Below are 14,804 nucleotides of genomic sequence, written 5' to 3'. Positions count from 1 at the left end.
GCCAGAATATTGACCGATACCTCATGCATTTTTTACTTTTTTGTTGCAAATTTTAATTTTTTATACAGGTTGCGGCCAGGCCCTATACTGGTATGTTGGGGGAATTAGGGCGTTTGTCTTTGTGGGGTGTTTAATCCAATAGTATGGGCGGCACTAATAGGCTGTAACCCAGACACTGTGCGCACACATCTGTGTGACAGGTGCCCTAGACAAGTCTTATATGTGTGCATTTATAATAATAATCCACTCCATGAATGGTAAATGTACGAGTGGCTGCTTTATCAGTATTTTCCACCTGTGCTGCTCCCACCTTTATCATGGTGCCTGCCGCATCCTGCAGTGCATTAGTATGGTGACCTGGTGCTGATATTAACGGCTGCCTTTTTTCTGTGATGTCTTTTGCATTGTAATTCCTTTTCGGTGACTTGCAACTAAATAGTATAGGTAACTCATATTAAAAGTAACAGAAGGCACTAATGCTAAATGAAAGCAGGCTATGGCTATTAGTAGAGCTGATTAATTGTGTTACTATTGATGCATAAAACAAAGTTCAAGAAAATTGTTTATTTGAGACCTCTGGAACCTGCATCTATATACAGATACAATTATATATATAAAAAAAAACATGGAAAATCAACTAAGAAGGAGCAGCTGTGGATCAACCAGCTCTGGCGATTTTGATGCTCAAATGTCCTTGATAACTTCTTCCAGCTCTTCCTTGCAGTACATGTGAAACTTCTTCCCAGGCTCTACTGTGGCAAGCTGGAAGGGGAGGAAGAAAAAAAATGAAAAGGTAAAGAATGACACTGGTGGGTGGGAGGTAAAGACCAGCAGGAGATGGACTGAGCAGCTGCTGCGAGTGTGATTGATGCCAACAAAGAATCTGCCATTGCAATACCCCAAATATAGCCACTCGCAACCAGAATAGCTCATCGGATAGCCCCCTCCTCATCCAGAGAGCATTCTGCTCTCCATAGCAGCTGAGAAATTAGAGCTGAGCTTTTAACATCAGTAAAGCAATCTGGGTCCACTTCCTGAAGGCGGAGGGGTAAAACATAGAAGACATAACACACATAAGACAGAAGGTGGAAAGCAGTGCACTGCTACATTTTATTTCACGGCTAAGCGTAGAATAACCAACCTCAATGTTTGTGGCATTCAGCTTCTCTTCCATCACTTGCTTTAGGATTGTGAGTGACGATTTAATGGCTTCTTTCAGCGTCATTGACTAAAAAAAAAAACGTATAAGACCTCACATACTAAACATATACAATCCATCATAAAATTACAAATATTATATCACTCCGTGCTGCAGTCTTAAGGTGGCTTTACACACTGCAACATCGCAAACGACATCGCTGTAACGTCACCGGTTTTGTGACGTAATAGCGACCTCCCCAGCGACATTGCAGTGTGTGAAACACATCAGCGACCCGGCCCCTGCTGTGAAGTTGCTGATCGCTACAAATCGTTCAGGACAATTCTTTGGTCCTTTGTTTCCCGCTGTGCAGCATGATCGCTAGAAAGTCTCAGTGTGTAAAGGGGACTTAAATGTGCAGGCAGCAGGAGCCGGCTTCTGCAGACACTGGTAACCACGGTAAACATCGGGTAACCAAGAAGCCCTGTCCTTGGTTACCCGATATTTACCTTCGTTACCAGCCTCCGCCGCTCTCACTGTCAGTGCCGCCTCCTGCTCCTTGCACGTGTAGCAGAGTACACATCGGGTAATTATCCCGATGTGTGCTGTAACTAGGAGAGCAGGGAGCCAGCGCTAAGCAGTGTGCGCTGCTCCCTGCACGTGTAGCTGCGTGCGCTGGTAACCTAGGTAAATATCGGGTTGGTTACCCGATATTTACCTTAGTTACCAAGCGCAGCATCGCTTCGCTGCTGGCTGGGGGCTGGTCACTGGTTGCTGGTGACAGCTCACCAGCAACCCGTGTAGCGATGCTCCAGCGATCCCTGCCAGGTCAGGTTGCTGGTGGGATCGCTGGAGCGTCTGACTGTGTGACCTCTCACCAGCAACCTCCTAGCAACTTACCAGCGATCCCTATCAGGTTGTATCGTTGTTGGGATCGCTGGTAAGTTGTTTAGTGTGACGGTACCTGTACTGGTTACATCCAATTTACATTAAAATGGAGCTCTGATACACTGACAGGCCTTTTACCCCAGTCAGCTGGACCTTATCTGAATGGAGCGGAGATAAAAATAGATTATAAAGTTCAAGTGTCATTTTACAATTTGTAAATAGACTGTAAATTGCTGCCGATCTGTGGGGTCTGGATCCTGATACCACAACTGATCCCTCAAAACATCAGTCTGAAGTGTGCTGCTCAGTGGTGTACAGGTTCAATACAAAACTCAATGGGTCTGTACACAGGTATAAAGGTTGGTTTACACGCTGCGACATCGCTAGATCACAGATAAGGTTTGCAGAGATCGCACATAGGTCATTTTTGTAGGGCCGGTCACATGTGCGATCTCGGCAACTCGTATGTGCGATCTGGCGTGTCACATCGCTAACGAGATCGCTAGCGATGTCGCAGCGTGTAAAGCACCCTTTAGAGTGGAGTACAGACCATAAACCCGTATACGGCTAAGGGCACACACTGCATACAAAAGCAGTGCCCATTTTGAGAAGTCAGATGTGAATATGAACTGACCACCATTGATTGGCACTTAAATGTCTATTATATATCATATAGATTAAAATTAAGGTGAAATGTAACAGTCACTTGAACTTGACATTTTTTTTTTCAACTGCCATGTTGGGGACATAACTTTTGGTACCTAATATATTAGTATGTCGGGTTCATCTCCTGTATCTGTTACTGTAGAGTTCCTCATACTGCACAGCTTTCCAGTTTTAAAAATGGCTGCTGCTGGAAGACCACGTGATCAAGCCAGTGCCTCAGCCTCTTACAATGGAAAAGCAGCTTTCCATGTGAGATGTTTTTCAATTGGCTGAGGCTGATGGACAGGTCTGGTCACATGCTCCTCCACCAGCAGCCATTGAAGGGACAGACGTTAATTAGTACTGCCAGAAAATCATGTCTCCAACACATCTGTTACATTTAACATAATGTGCTCAAACCCTTTAAGGACGAGCCCTGTCTTTCCCTGATGACCAAACTTTTTCAGTCTTTCTATCATACATATTTTATTTTACCATATTAGGGCTTGTATTTTGTGGAATGAGTTGTATTTGTCAGTGGCACTATTTTCACTATTATATTAATATATATATATATATATATATATATATATATATATATATATATATATATATATATATATATATATATATATATATATATATATATATATATATATATATATATATATATATATATATATAACTAGCTTTGATTAAAGGGGTAATGCACATCACTACGTAAGCAGAGTACAAAAGTAACACATTGAAATATAGATGGTGTAGCGTTATCCTACAGAATAGAGTTAATACTTTATTTGAATTTCACATAAATAAGAAAACATGGAATAAACCAAACATTATGGCAAAATTGCTGTTTATTTCCCCCATTCTCCCCATAAAGGACTAAAGTGGTTGTCCAGGCTTTGGATAAAAGTCTACAAATCACATTTTTGCCATCTCATCACAAGAGCATCCGCTTGCATGGGAGATACTGGGAAATTGTGATAGCATAGATACCACCCTTTAACTCCTTATGGGGAGAAATCGTGAAAAAAAACTCAGCAATTCTGCACCTGTACTTTTTTTTGTAATTGAAATGGTCTTATTCAGGTGTGGTACAAATAAATTGTATAGTATACAGATTTATTACTTTTGCACTCTGCTTATGTAGTGCAGTGCATTATACAACCTGTCACAGTGTTTGTATGACAAACAGCATATTCAAGGCCATCTCCACAAGGAACAAATACACTTTTGAACATGGCAGACCATGTGGCCACTGTTCTGCATTGGCTACCACGACAACCATCAGTACCCAACATTCACATTGTAGGGTTCCGCTGGGCCAACAAAAGGAGTGTCCTCCTTCTAATTAACTTGCTATGGTCGATATCTTCCACGGCATCTGGGAAGATCGCTCCATTAGTAGCAGTTTTTCCTCTATTCCCAGCAGGAACTAAGCTATTACAACTCCTGTGATTGAACCATCTCTTGGATTTACATGTAAGTCCTGAAGCGATAAGTTAAAAGGAGTATTTCCACCTCCAAGATCCTATCCCAATCTGTAGTAGGTGTAATAATAATAATAATATTAGCAAATGCTTCAATTAAAAATGTAGTATATTTCTCCCTATTCACTATATTTCTTCTCTCATATGCAGGGCATTGCAGGACTTTCACTATATGCGTGGTCATAACCATGGATACCTAAGGTCCTGCAATGCCCTGCACATGAGGTAAGCAACAGTGAACCAAAAGCACTATACTACACTTCTAATTGAAGGTATGTGCTAATATTATTATTACGCCTAATACGTATTCGGATAGGATCTTGGAGATGCGAATAACCCTTTAATTCCCATCAGTACATACAGGTAAGTCCATGTGCATTAAAGAGGTTAAACCATGAAAAAGATACACAAGACCAATGTAGCAGCATTAAACCTTTATCGGTCGAGATTTTAATACACCCAAATGATTTTATTGTGTCAATTTTCGCAATGTTAAAAAATGGTATATGTAATTACGGTAAGCATTTAATGTAAGAAACTGGACCTCCTCTCTACATTTATGATAGAAACTCTGATTATAGCAAACATACTAATTGTCTCAAAATGGTTTTAAAAGAATTGCAGAATGTCTTAAAGCAAATCTAAACTGTACTTTACAGCTTATTTCTAATGAGCACATGAGAATGTTTTGGGAATGATTATGAATACCGTTTGTTATGTATATTGTATAAGTTAGGCATTTTACGTGCCTTCATGTAATGCAACAAAGTGACCAAGCTTTAGACTCACCTTATGATAGACCTCCTGCAAAGAGCTCTGTGCCCCTTCAGAAGCCGAGCCGATGGCACGAGCATCACACTGCACAAAAGTCCCTGAGGGATCCATGTGAAAGCTGCAGAGCAAGAGCGGGACATGTCACATAAAACTCTAATACAGCACTATGAAACATGAGAAACCACAATCCTGCAGATAACAGTCCAAAGTACATCATTAGTATGTATAAAGAATAGCCTTGAACTTCTGCATCATCTTGTGCAGATCTTCACTTGAAAAAGCTGAGAGATTACGCCAACCTCTAAATGCACCACGATGTTTGATCCCACAGGGTGACCTCCATAAATTGCCTCCCCCCAAAAATAAAACAAAATCTCATCTATAACTTAAAAGGAAGTCACCAAGTTAAAATTATCCAGTTTTTGCTCTTATTTCTGAGGCACTTTTTTTTGTTCTTTATATTATATATAAATCTGTCATATCCTTCCAGAGATTTGTTTGGGTTTTGTTTTTGTTTTGTTTTTTTGTTTTGTTTTTTTTAGGAGAATTTACAAGGGGGTAATAATACAGAGCAGCCTAATGAGCTGGAGAATATTGTGAGCAAAGCCTCCACGGCAAAGTCTATAAAAAGTAGCACATTGTTCTGACACGCGGGCCTAGCAACAAATCAGCGTCCTGCGTCTGTCTCCCCGCCTTCAGAGTCAGCGCTGCACTGACTTCCTGCTCCAACGTCCAAAGGCGAAGGAGACAGACGCAGGGTGGTGATTGGTCACGGGGCCCGCGTGTCATAATAATGTTACGTGGGCCTTGGGAACATGGTTTCAGACATCACTCGAACCACAGCTGCACTGGTGGTGAGTATGGGCTTATTTATTTTTACAGGGCTGAACAAGGGGAATGAATAGAGGTTTACTAAGTATTGGACAATCCCTTTAATTTTTTCTGTTACTCTCTTTACCGGCTGGAGTAATTTATTTTATATTTTGAAAGAATGAACATAACTGAAAGTGGTTATACCAAATATGAGGGGTTTTGTATTGTTTTATCTTCAATGGGTCAAATGGGGGATGATTTGAACTTTTTTTTTTTCACCCCCTCACTTTTTTTTTTGTATTTACTAGTTCCCTCAGGGGTCTTGAAGCTATGATCATCCGATCACTTGTGCTCTACACAGCAGTGTATTAGCTGGAGCTGCCAGCAGGTCACAAATCCTCCGAGAACGACTGGAGCAAAGCTGGAAACAGATGAAGATGGCAGCAGCTGAGTATAAGATAGGAGACTTACATTTAAAGCACCACTCCAACTGTGCAATGGAAAAAAATGCTGGCGTGTTGTCTTAATAAAAGACTTCATCTCTGGAACCATATGGCAGATTTAAAACAAAAAAAACCCAAAACAAAATAACTGAAATGCTTGGGGAAGCAGCAGGAATGAATCAAGAACAACACTGGACTCTTCTGACCTTGGAGGTCCTCTTTATACTACTCAAAATATGGCCTCTTTCTCTTAAAAAAATAATTCTGCAGAAGTGCTTAAAAAATATATAAATTTATATATACCCCAAAATGGTGCCACTGAAACATAAAACAAGCACCCATATATAGACTAAAAAGATTGGTTCCATAGGGCTAAAACAGCTGGCTACTGAAGGGTTTAATTTGGAATTATGTATAGACAGGGGAAACTAAACATGTATAAACAGATCAGAATTTTCTATACAGTGATATTCTATAGTATATGCAGACAACTTACAGCTGTGGTCCTTTCTCATCTGCTCCACCAAACAGTAAAGCAACTCCAAATGGTCGACTCTAAAATAAAAAAATAAATAAATAAATAAATGTAAAATGTACACAAGAAAACTTCACAATCCAGTGGAGAATTATACCCCTGTGATTACCATTGCTCCAGGATCAGCATCTTCTTCTCCAAACTGCAATGCCAAGTTAGAAACTGCCTGTGTGACGCTCTCTACAGTCATCGTCTCATTATATGTGAACCAGTGATTCTAGAACAAGGAACGGGACGAAGCATAAGAATCTATACAGAAAAGGAAACACTGGGACAAGGATTCGGCCATGATCTTACCTGGGTTTCAACTCTGGCTTTATCAATTAATGTCTTTGCATCTGCAATCAATCCACTCATGGCACAGCCTGGATCAGGAAAAAAAATATAGTTTAAGCAGCGAAAGGTTAGAATGAAATGGTGGGAAAATAAAATACACTTTCATAACGGATCATTGAGGCCATTTTAGGATCACACTGTTTGGGGCCAAGATCGCAGCGGTTCTTTACATAACACAGATGGAAAAATTGCAATAAAAGTGCAATTGCACCATTCTTTTTGAGCTACTTTATTCATTGTGTTCCTATATGGAAAAACTAATGTGTCGGTGTGATGCCTGAGGTCGGTGCCAGTTCGTAAAAAGTATCTTTAGAAGAAAAATATCTTTTCTATTTTTTATTATTGACTGAGTACCGAAGTACACGCTTGAATTTCACATGTATTTTTTACTTCTGAGCACCAACCAATTTTTCTAGTGAGCTAGACTATATAGATTAGTATATCAAGTGCGAGTTCGTAGACACCAAATATGTATAGGTTTACTTTTATCTAAGGGGTTACAAAAATTAAACGTTTGTCCAAAAAAAATAGGCACACTTTTTGCGCCTTTTTCCACGATTCGTAGCATTCTCATTTTTCGGTATCTATGGCTCAGTGACTGCTTAATTTTTGCGTCTCGATTTTGATCGCTTATTATTGCATTTTGCGCAAAATTTTTGGCAACCAAGAAAAATAATTTTGGCGTTTGGAATTTTTTTGCCGCTATGCCGTTTACCGATCAGATAAACTGATTTTATATTTTAACAGATCGGGCGTTTCTGAACGTCACAATACCAAATGTGTGTATTTTTTTTAATCTTTTTAACCCTTTCATTTTCAATGGTGTGAAAGGGTGGTGATTTGAACTTTAAGGTTTTTTTTTTAATTTTACTAGTCCCTCTAGGGGCTATAAGCATCACCAGTCTGATCACTCATTGTTTTCTCCCGATCAGAGAAGCACAGCTCTGAACGGGGAAATGATCATCTCTTGTAACCTGCAGTACTTGGCTGCTGGTTACAGGACCTGAGTCATGTGAGCTACAGGAGTCAGCATATGACCCTGTGCTACCATGACAACCATTGGATCTATCTGATCACGTCACGTGACTTCCAGTGGCGGCCAGTAAGTAAACCTTTACTTGACAGCGGCATTTAAGGGGTTAACAGGTACAGGTGGCTAGTGATTCCACTCATTCCTGCAAGGTACAAATTAGCTGACATGTGGGCGGATCTCCGCTGGCAGCCCGCAGCAGCCGGTGGGGATTAACACTATGACCACTAGGACATAACTTTACTGTCCGCGGTCATTAAGGGGATAAAGGGAACTTGCCTCCAGGTTTTTGCTGCCCCATCTAAGATTAGCATAATGTAGGGGCAGAGACCCCAATTTTAGCCACAGATTACTTACTGGGCTGCTTTCTTCATTTTTGATGAAATTACTATTTTCTCTGCTGCAGATCTACTAATTTTCTGAATGGCGAGTTCTGTATAACCCCGCCCACACCACTGATTGACATTTTGTACACTGTGCATAGGCAGAAATCTGACAGTGGTGGGATTAAGGGGTCATACAGAGCTTATGAATATGGAGGACTACATGGAAGCAGGTTTACTAGTCCTCTAGTAATAATCTCCTGCTGATCAAGCAAATCTACAGCAAGCAGCCTAGTAAGTGCAACATTGCTGGAATTATGGTCTATGCCCCAACATTATGCTTCTCTCAGATTAAGTGGCAAAAGCCTGATGACAGATTCCCTTTAATCCTGCATATAGCCGATATCTGTTATACTCAAGGTCTTTAAACATTTGTAAGTTCCCAATCACTATCAAATACAAATGATGCATAGACATGACTGACTGATAGTTTTGTTCCTTGTGTTAACTGCCATTGATATGGGTATTAGTATCACATACTAAAAATGTTAAGACTAAAGGTACCGTCACACTAAGCAACTTACCAGCGATCCCAACAACGATAGGGATCGCTGGTAAGTTGCTAGGAGGTTGCTGGTGAGATGTCACACTGCGACGCTCCAGCGATCCCACCAGCAACCTGACCTGGCAGGGATCGCTGGAGCGTCGCTACACAAGTTGCTGGTGAGCTCACCAGCAACCAGTGACCAGCCCCCAGCGCCGCGTGGAAGATGCTCCGCTTGGTAACTAAGGTAAATATCGGGTAACCAACCCGATATTTACCTTGGTTACCACCGCACGGAGCTACACGTGCAGAGAGCAGGGAGCAGCGCACACTGAGCGCTGGCTCCCTGCTCTCCTAGTTACAGCACACATCGGGTTAATTACCCGATGTGTACTGCAGCTAAATGTGCAGAGAGCAGGGAGCAGCGCACAATGCTTAGCGCTGGCTCCTTGCTCTCCTAGTTACAGCACACATCGGGTTAATTAACCCGATGTGTGCTGCAGCTACATGTGCACAGAGCAGGAGCCGGCACTGACAGTGAGAGCGGAGGAGGCTGATAACAAAGGTAAATATCGGGTAACCAAGGACAGGGCTTCTTGGTTACCCGATGTTTACATTGGTTACCAGCCTCCGCAGAAGCCGGCTCCTGCTGCCTGCACATTTAGTTGTTGCTGTCTCGCTGTCACACACAGCGATCTGTGCTTCACAGCGGGACAGCAACAACTAAAAAATGGCCCAGGACATTCAGCAACAACCAACGACCTCACAGCAGGGGCCAGGTTGTTGCTGGATGTCACACACAGCAACATCGCTAGCAACGTCACAAAAGTTGTTCGTTAGCAGCGATGTTGCTAGCGATGTTGCTTAGTGTGACGGGGCCTTTACTGCACCAGAAGACAACAGGATGATCCAGTGCCAACAGTGCAGTAGTCAGCTTCATAGGCAATTGCTTGGGAGCAACAAACTTTAACATGTTGGAAGGTAATTAACAAAAGATGGTTGTCTAAAGAAATTACCTATATGAGCATCTATTTCTACAATCTTCTCAATGCTGTTTGGCTCCATTAATGGAGAAGTGATTCTCTTCTCAACAGCAAGACATACTCCCTCCGATGTCTGGATACCGATGGCTGTAGAGCCAAGCTGGGGAATAGAGAGCACGATTATAGTGGTACAGAAAGTGATAACAACCCACAGAGAAGTCCATTTATCCCATCATATGGTTGCTCCAACAAAGTCACTGACCAAAGTTGCACTTAGTCACTGCAGCCAGAAATTGTGTCATGGCCACATATTATGCAAGTCACTATGTTAAACAAGGTTAAACCATGATATGAGTGGTGGGAGTAAAATAAGTAGCAATTATAGTGCAGTTTGGTATTATTATTATTACATAGCATACACAGAATTAAAAAGTGAATCCACGCAAGAGACAAAGGTGATACATCGGAGACACTTGTACATACATGTATAGCGAACCAAATATAGTGTAATTACAGAAGACAAGCCCCTGGCAGAATACAAAGCAGTACATAAATACTGAGCAAGAACAATCAGATTTATAAGGCCAAGAATAGGCATCACATGGAGTATGAGGCAGGGAAGAGACAGAAGCAGTCTGCCAAACAGACCATAATTGGGATGTCCACATGTTCTACCATGCATGATGCTGGTTTCGCACAACCTGCTTTGTCAGGGAGGGACATAGACTGACAGTTGTAGCTATCTATAGGTGGTAGCCAATTAAAAAAAACATAACACACAAATGCATACTGTACACCACTGGAGCCGTAGTATTAAACAGAGGGGCAAGGCCTCAGGCATACAATATTAGCTACATCACTACAACTAGCTAATCTCTTGCTTCTTCAGATTTTGTGTTATACCATGCCTGATGAAGAGACCTGCGCAGTCTCGAAAGCTTGCTATTATTAAAAGTATCAACCACTGAGGACTTCAGTTCTTTTAAACAAACTTTTTTAATCTCTTGTGTGCGTTTAATGTCCTTTAATGTTCTAACCAAAATCAAATAAAGGTTATATTTATATACTGTAACCTATTTTTTGGGCAGGTTAGTTTGGAGGGTAGGTGTTACATTTTGGCATATTTTAAAGGTTTAAAACATTATCAGTGCTAATCATTTCTTTTGCCCAGCCCCAAATCACAGAAAACATATTATTTTTCAAAGTGATTATCAGAATGGTGACTTATAAAGAAAAATACACAAATTTGCAAGGAGTAAAAACATATTTGTAAGCTGTGATGCTAAGAAATATACACAACAATAGGTAACAATATCTGACTAGGCTGGAACAAAGACCATTCAGAAAAATCCAGGAAGAGGGAAACTCCGAGAAGGATGACTTGCAGATTAACTTTCACTTTCTCTTTGGTAATACACAGAAGATACTGTATAGAAAACTACCTTTATCGCTTCAATTGCATATTCTACTTGAAAAAGTCGGCCTTCTGGAGAGAAAGTGTTCACCCCCCTATGGGACAGAGAGGAGAAAAAACACAGGTTGCACATTATACAGGGTTATTATGGATACAGAACGCCACAAATACATTATATATGTATAATTAGGCCATGTGCGCACGTTTCTTTTTTTTTTTGTGACCACAAAGATGCAGTGTTTTTGGCTGCTAAAAACGAACAAAACCACACCTGCGGTAAAAAAAAGCATGCTTTTTTTTGCCGCATTTTTTTATGCATTGCATGGGTGAAAAACGCTGAAAAAACGCAGAAAGAATTGACATGTTGCATGTTTGTGGTCACCACAAAAACGCACCTAAATCAAAACTGCACTGTGCGGACAGCAAAAATGAAAACTCAGACTTTGCAGGGGAAGCAAAGTCATGCAGTTTAAAGACAAAAAACGCACTCAAAAAAGGCGCAAAAACACAGCGAAAAACACACCATGCGCACATAGCCTTAAAGTGCTTTCTGGGAAATACACCAAATCTACAGGATGAAACTGGAAACTGCTTTTCCATTAGGATGTGTTCACACTGAGCGTTATTGCATGGATTTTGTCTTAAAAAGATGATTCTGTGCCAAAACCTGTGCTTAAAAGGGAACCTGTCACCAGATTTGGCGACTATAAGCTGCGGCCACCACCAGTGGGGTCTTATATACAGCATTCTAACATGCTGTGTATAAGAGCCCAGGCCGCTGTGTAGAGCGTAAAAATCACTTTATAACACTCACCTAAGGGGCGGTGCAGACTGGTCTTATGGGTGTCTCTGTTCTCCGCTGCCAGCGCCTCCTCTTTCAGTCATCTTTGTCTTTCTTCTTCTGAAGCCTGGGTGCATGACGCGTCCTACGTTATGCAGACACGCCGGCATCGAGGTCCTGCGCAGGCGCACTACAATACTTTGATCTGCCCTCCTCCGGGCAGATCAAAGTGCACCTGCGCAGGACCCCAGTGTCAGCTTGTGTGGATGCACGTTATATTTATCTTCATATATTGGAATATTATTAGTGATGAGCAAGCATTACCATGCTCAGGTCTTGTAGTGAGCAGTCAGATGATCAGACGGGTGCGACTCGAGAGGGGAACTTGAGCATTTTTCCAGGAAAAAGCTTGAATTCCCCATTGACTTCAATTATACTCAGGTATCTGAGCATCCAACTACACGCTACAAATACCGAGCAGCCAAGCATGCTAGTGCTCGCTCATCACTAGATATCAGATTGTGTTTGCAAAAACAAGCACTTTGCCATTTACTGCATCTATTCTTGACATAACACTTTTTTTCAGCTGGTTTCCAAGGATTAAGAGGTAACAATGCATTCCAATGATCTTGGTCAGCATCAAAAATAGCACTTAGAAGCTCAATAGAAAATAGTTTTTAAACACTGCTCATCGACAGCAGTGGTCGGTCTCCATGGCAATGCAACACAAAAAAAAAAAAAAAGATTATATCTCAAAAACAGATCAAAATTTTAAAAAGCAGTAAATTGGAAAATTGATTGTATATACAAGGACTCTGATAAAACCCATTTATGAAGATGGGAGTAACCTTTTAAAGGGAGCCTGTCACCTAAAATATGCGTTCTGACCTATCATCAGACGCATGTGTGCCCTAATTACACCTCCCTACCCATCCCTGTGTTATAAAATTGTATAATATGAAAGTAATAAAAAACGTTTTATTACCTTCATATTTCCTATGTAAATAGCAGGGAATATGGTCACAGAGGCGGAGCCCTGCCCTGCATACTTTCCGTGGTATCATGCCCCTGTGGGTGTGATACCATGGAGTCGCATGAGCAACGTCACAGTCGCTCATTCTACCTGCGTGCATTGCAGCAGGCTTCTCTTCCGGGTTCTCCTTGTCAGTTTCAGACGCGCACTGCGCATGCGCAGTGCATGTCTGAAGCCGGCGCGTTAACACCCGGAAGAGAAGCCTGCCACAATGCACGCAGGATACAATGAGCGACGGTGACGTTGCTCATGTGACTCCATGGTATCACGCCCACAGGGGCATGATACCACGGAAAGTATGCAGGGCAAGGCGCCGCCCCTGTGACCATATTCCCTGCTATTTACATAGGAAATATGAAGGTAATATAAAATTGTATATGAAAGTAATAAATGTTTTAACACAGGGATGGGTAGGGAGGTGTAATTAGGGCACACATGCGTCTGCTGATAGGTCAGAACGCATATTTTAGGTGACAGGCTCCCTTTAAGGGACCTGTGCAGTGCTTATAAGCTCTTTTCTACCGAGTTTGTCCCATACAATGGCACCCTTCCCTATAATGGGAGCAAAGCATCAATGTAGACAGGTGACTTAATGGCAGCAGGTAAGGACCCCGCTGTACAGGCCATACATGACTAATCCTCTATATATACACAGTATATGTTCACGGGGGCACGAAGGACACATCCTTGGCCATGACTCGGCACCGGCCATGCTTATTGCTCGCACCTACATGAAGGTATCGTCACTATGGCCGGTGTCTTTGGTGTACATGATCAGCAGTGATGACAGATATCCCATTCATTATAATGGAGAGGATACAACCTGCATCCCTCACGGTCAGGGACAGAGCCCAGTACAGACATGGTTAACTACAACCGCTACTTTCATTTTCTCCTGGGGCTCTGGAAGCCGCAGTCCAGCATCCCCATTATGTGGCCTTCCCCTCCACCATATCCTCAGCTCTCACTCACCTGTCATACTCGGACCGTGTGAGAAACATGGTGATACAGGCGACCGCACAGCTCAGGAACCACCACTGCTGCTGCTAACTCACGGGGCCTACTACTGCCGGCACACACAGCGCACGTCACACCGCCGCCACCTCTGATTGGCCAAAAGCTACACCATGTGGCTCCAACGTCACCTACACGTACGGGAACGGGAACAAGGCATGACGGGAAGTGTAGTCTGTAAGCCAATACTGAAAAAACTAGTGACTGGCGCACACTGATGTCTCTAAATTTCAGCGCCATTCGGTATTGTCGTGCTGAAGTGTGCATGGGTCCTCTGCTGTGAGGAGACGCTCTTGAGCCGTTAGCACAGGAGTAGAAGTTACAAAGGCAGGACACGGCCAGGACATTTATGTGCACACCACGTCTTTTCCAGGTGGACAAAGCTGTGGACTTTTCCAGGCAGAAGACGCTTCAGTGTACTGGTTTTATGGTTTCCATTAAGGCACACGTTCAGTATTTGGTGAATTTTTACCTCAGTATTTGTAGCCAAAACCAGGAGTAGAACAATCAGAGGAAAAGTATAGTAGAAACACGGGCACCACGTCTGGATTCATCACCCGTTCCTGGTTTTGGCTACAAATACGGAGGTATAAATCTCACCAAACACTGTACACGAG

General features: G+C 42.1%; 1 protein-coding gene across 1 annotated transcript; it reads right to left on the bottom strand.

The window, feature by feature from the left end:
• Nucleotides 1–549: 549 nt before the first annotated feature.
• PSMA5 (proteasome 20S subunit alpha 5) lies at nt 550–14,274 on the bottom strand. Its single transcript, XM_075333727.1, has 9 exons — nt 14,146–14,274; nt 11,388–11,454; nt 9,979–10,105; nt 7,027–7,094; nt 6,839–6,946; nt 6,691–6,749; nt 4,954–5,056; nt 1,142–1,228; nt 550–762 (listed from the first exon to the last, which is right to left on the bottom strand). The coding sequence occupies exons 1-9, from the start codon at nt 14,172–14,174 to the stop codon at nt 685–687; spliced, it is 726 nt and encodes a 241-aa protein (XP_075189842.1). The 5' UTR covers nt 14,175–14,274; the 3' UTR covers nt 550–684.
• Between the last annotated feature and the right edge of the window lie 530 nt (nt 14,275–14,804).

Source organism: Anomaloglossus baeobatrachus, chromosome 2, assembly GCF_048569485.1.
Source record: "Anomaloglossus baeobatrachus isolate aAnoBae1 chromosome 2, aAnoBae1.hap1, whole genome shotgun sequence".
In the NCBI taxonomy this organism is placed as follows: domain Eukaryota; kingdom Metazoa; phylum Chordata; class Amphibia; order Anura; family Aromobatidae; genus Anomaloglossus; species Anomaloglossus baeobatrachus.
This window is presented reverse-complemented; position numbering and strand designations above follow the sequence as displayed.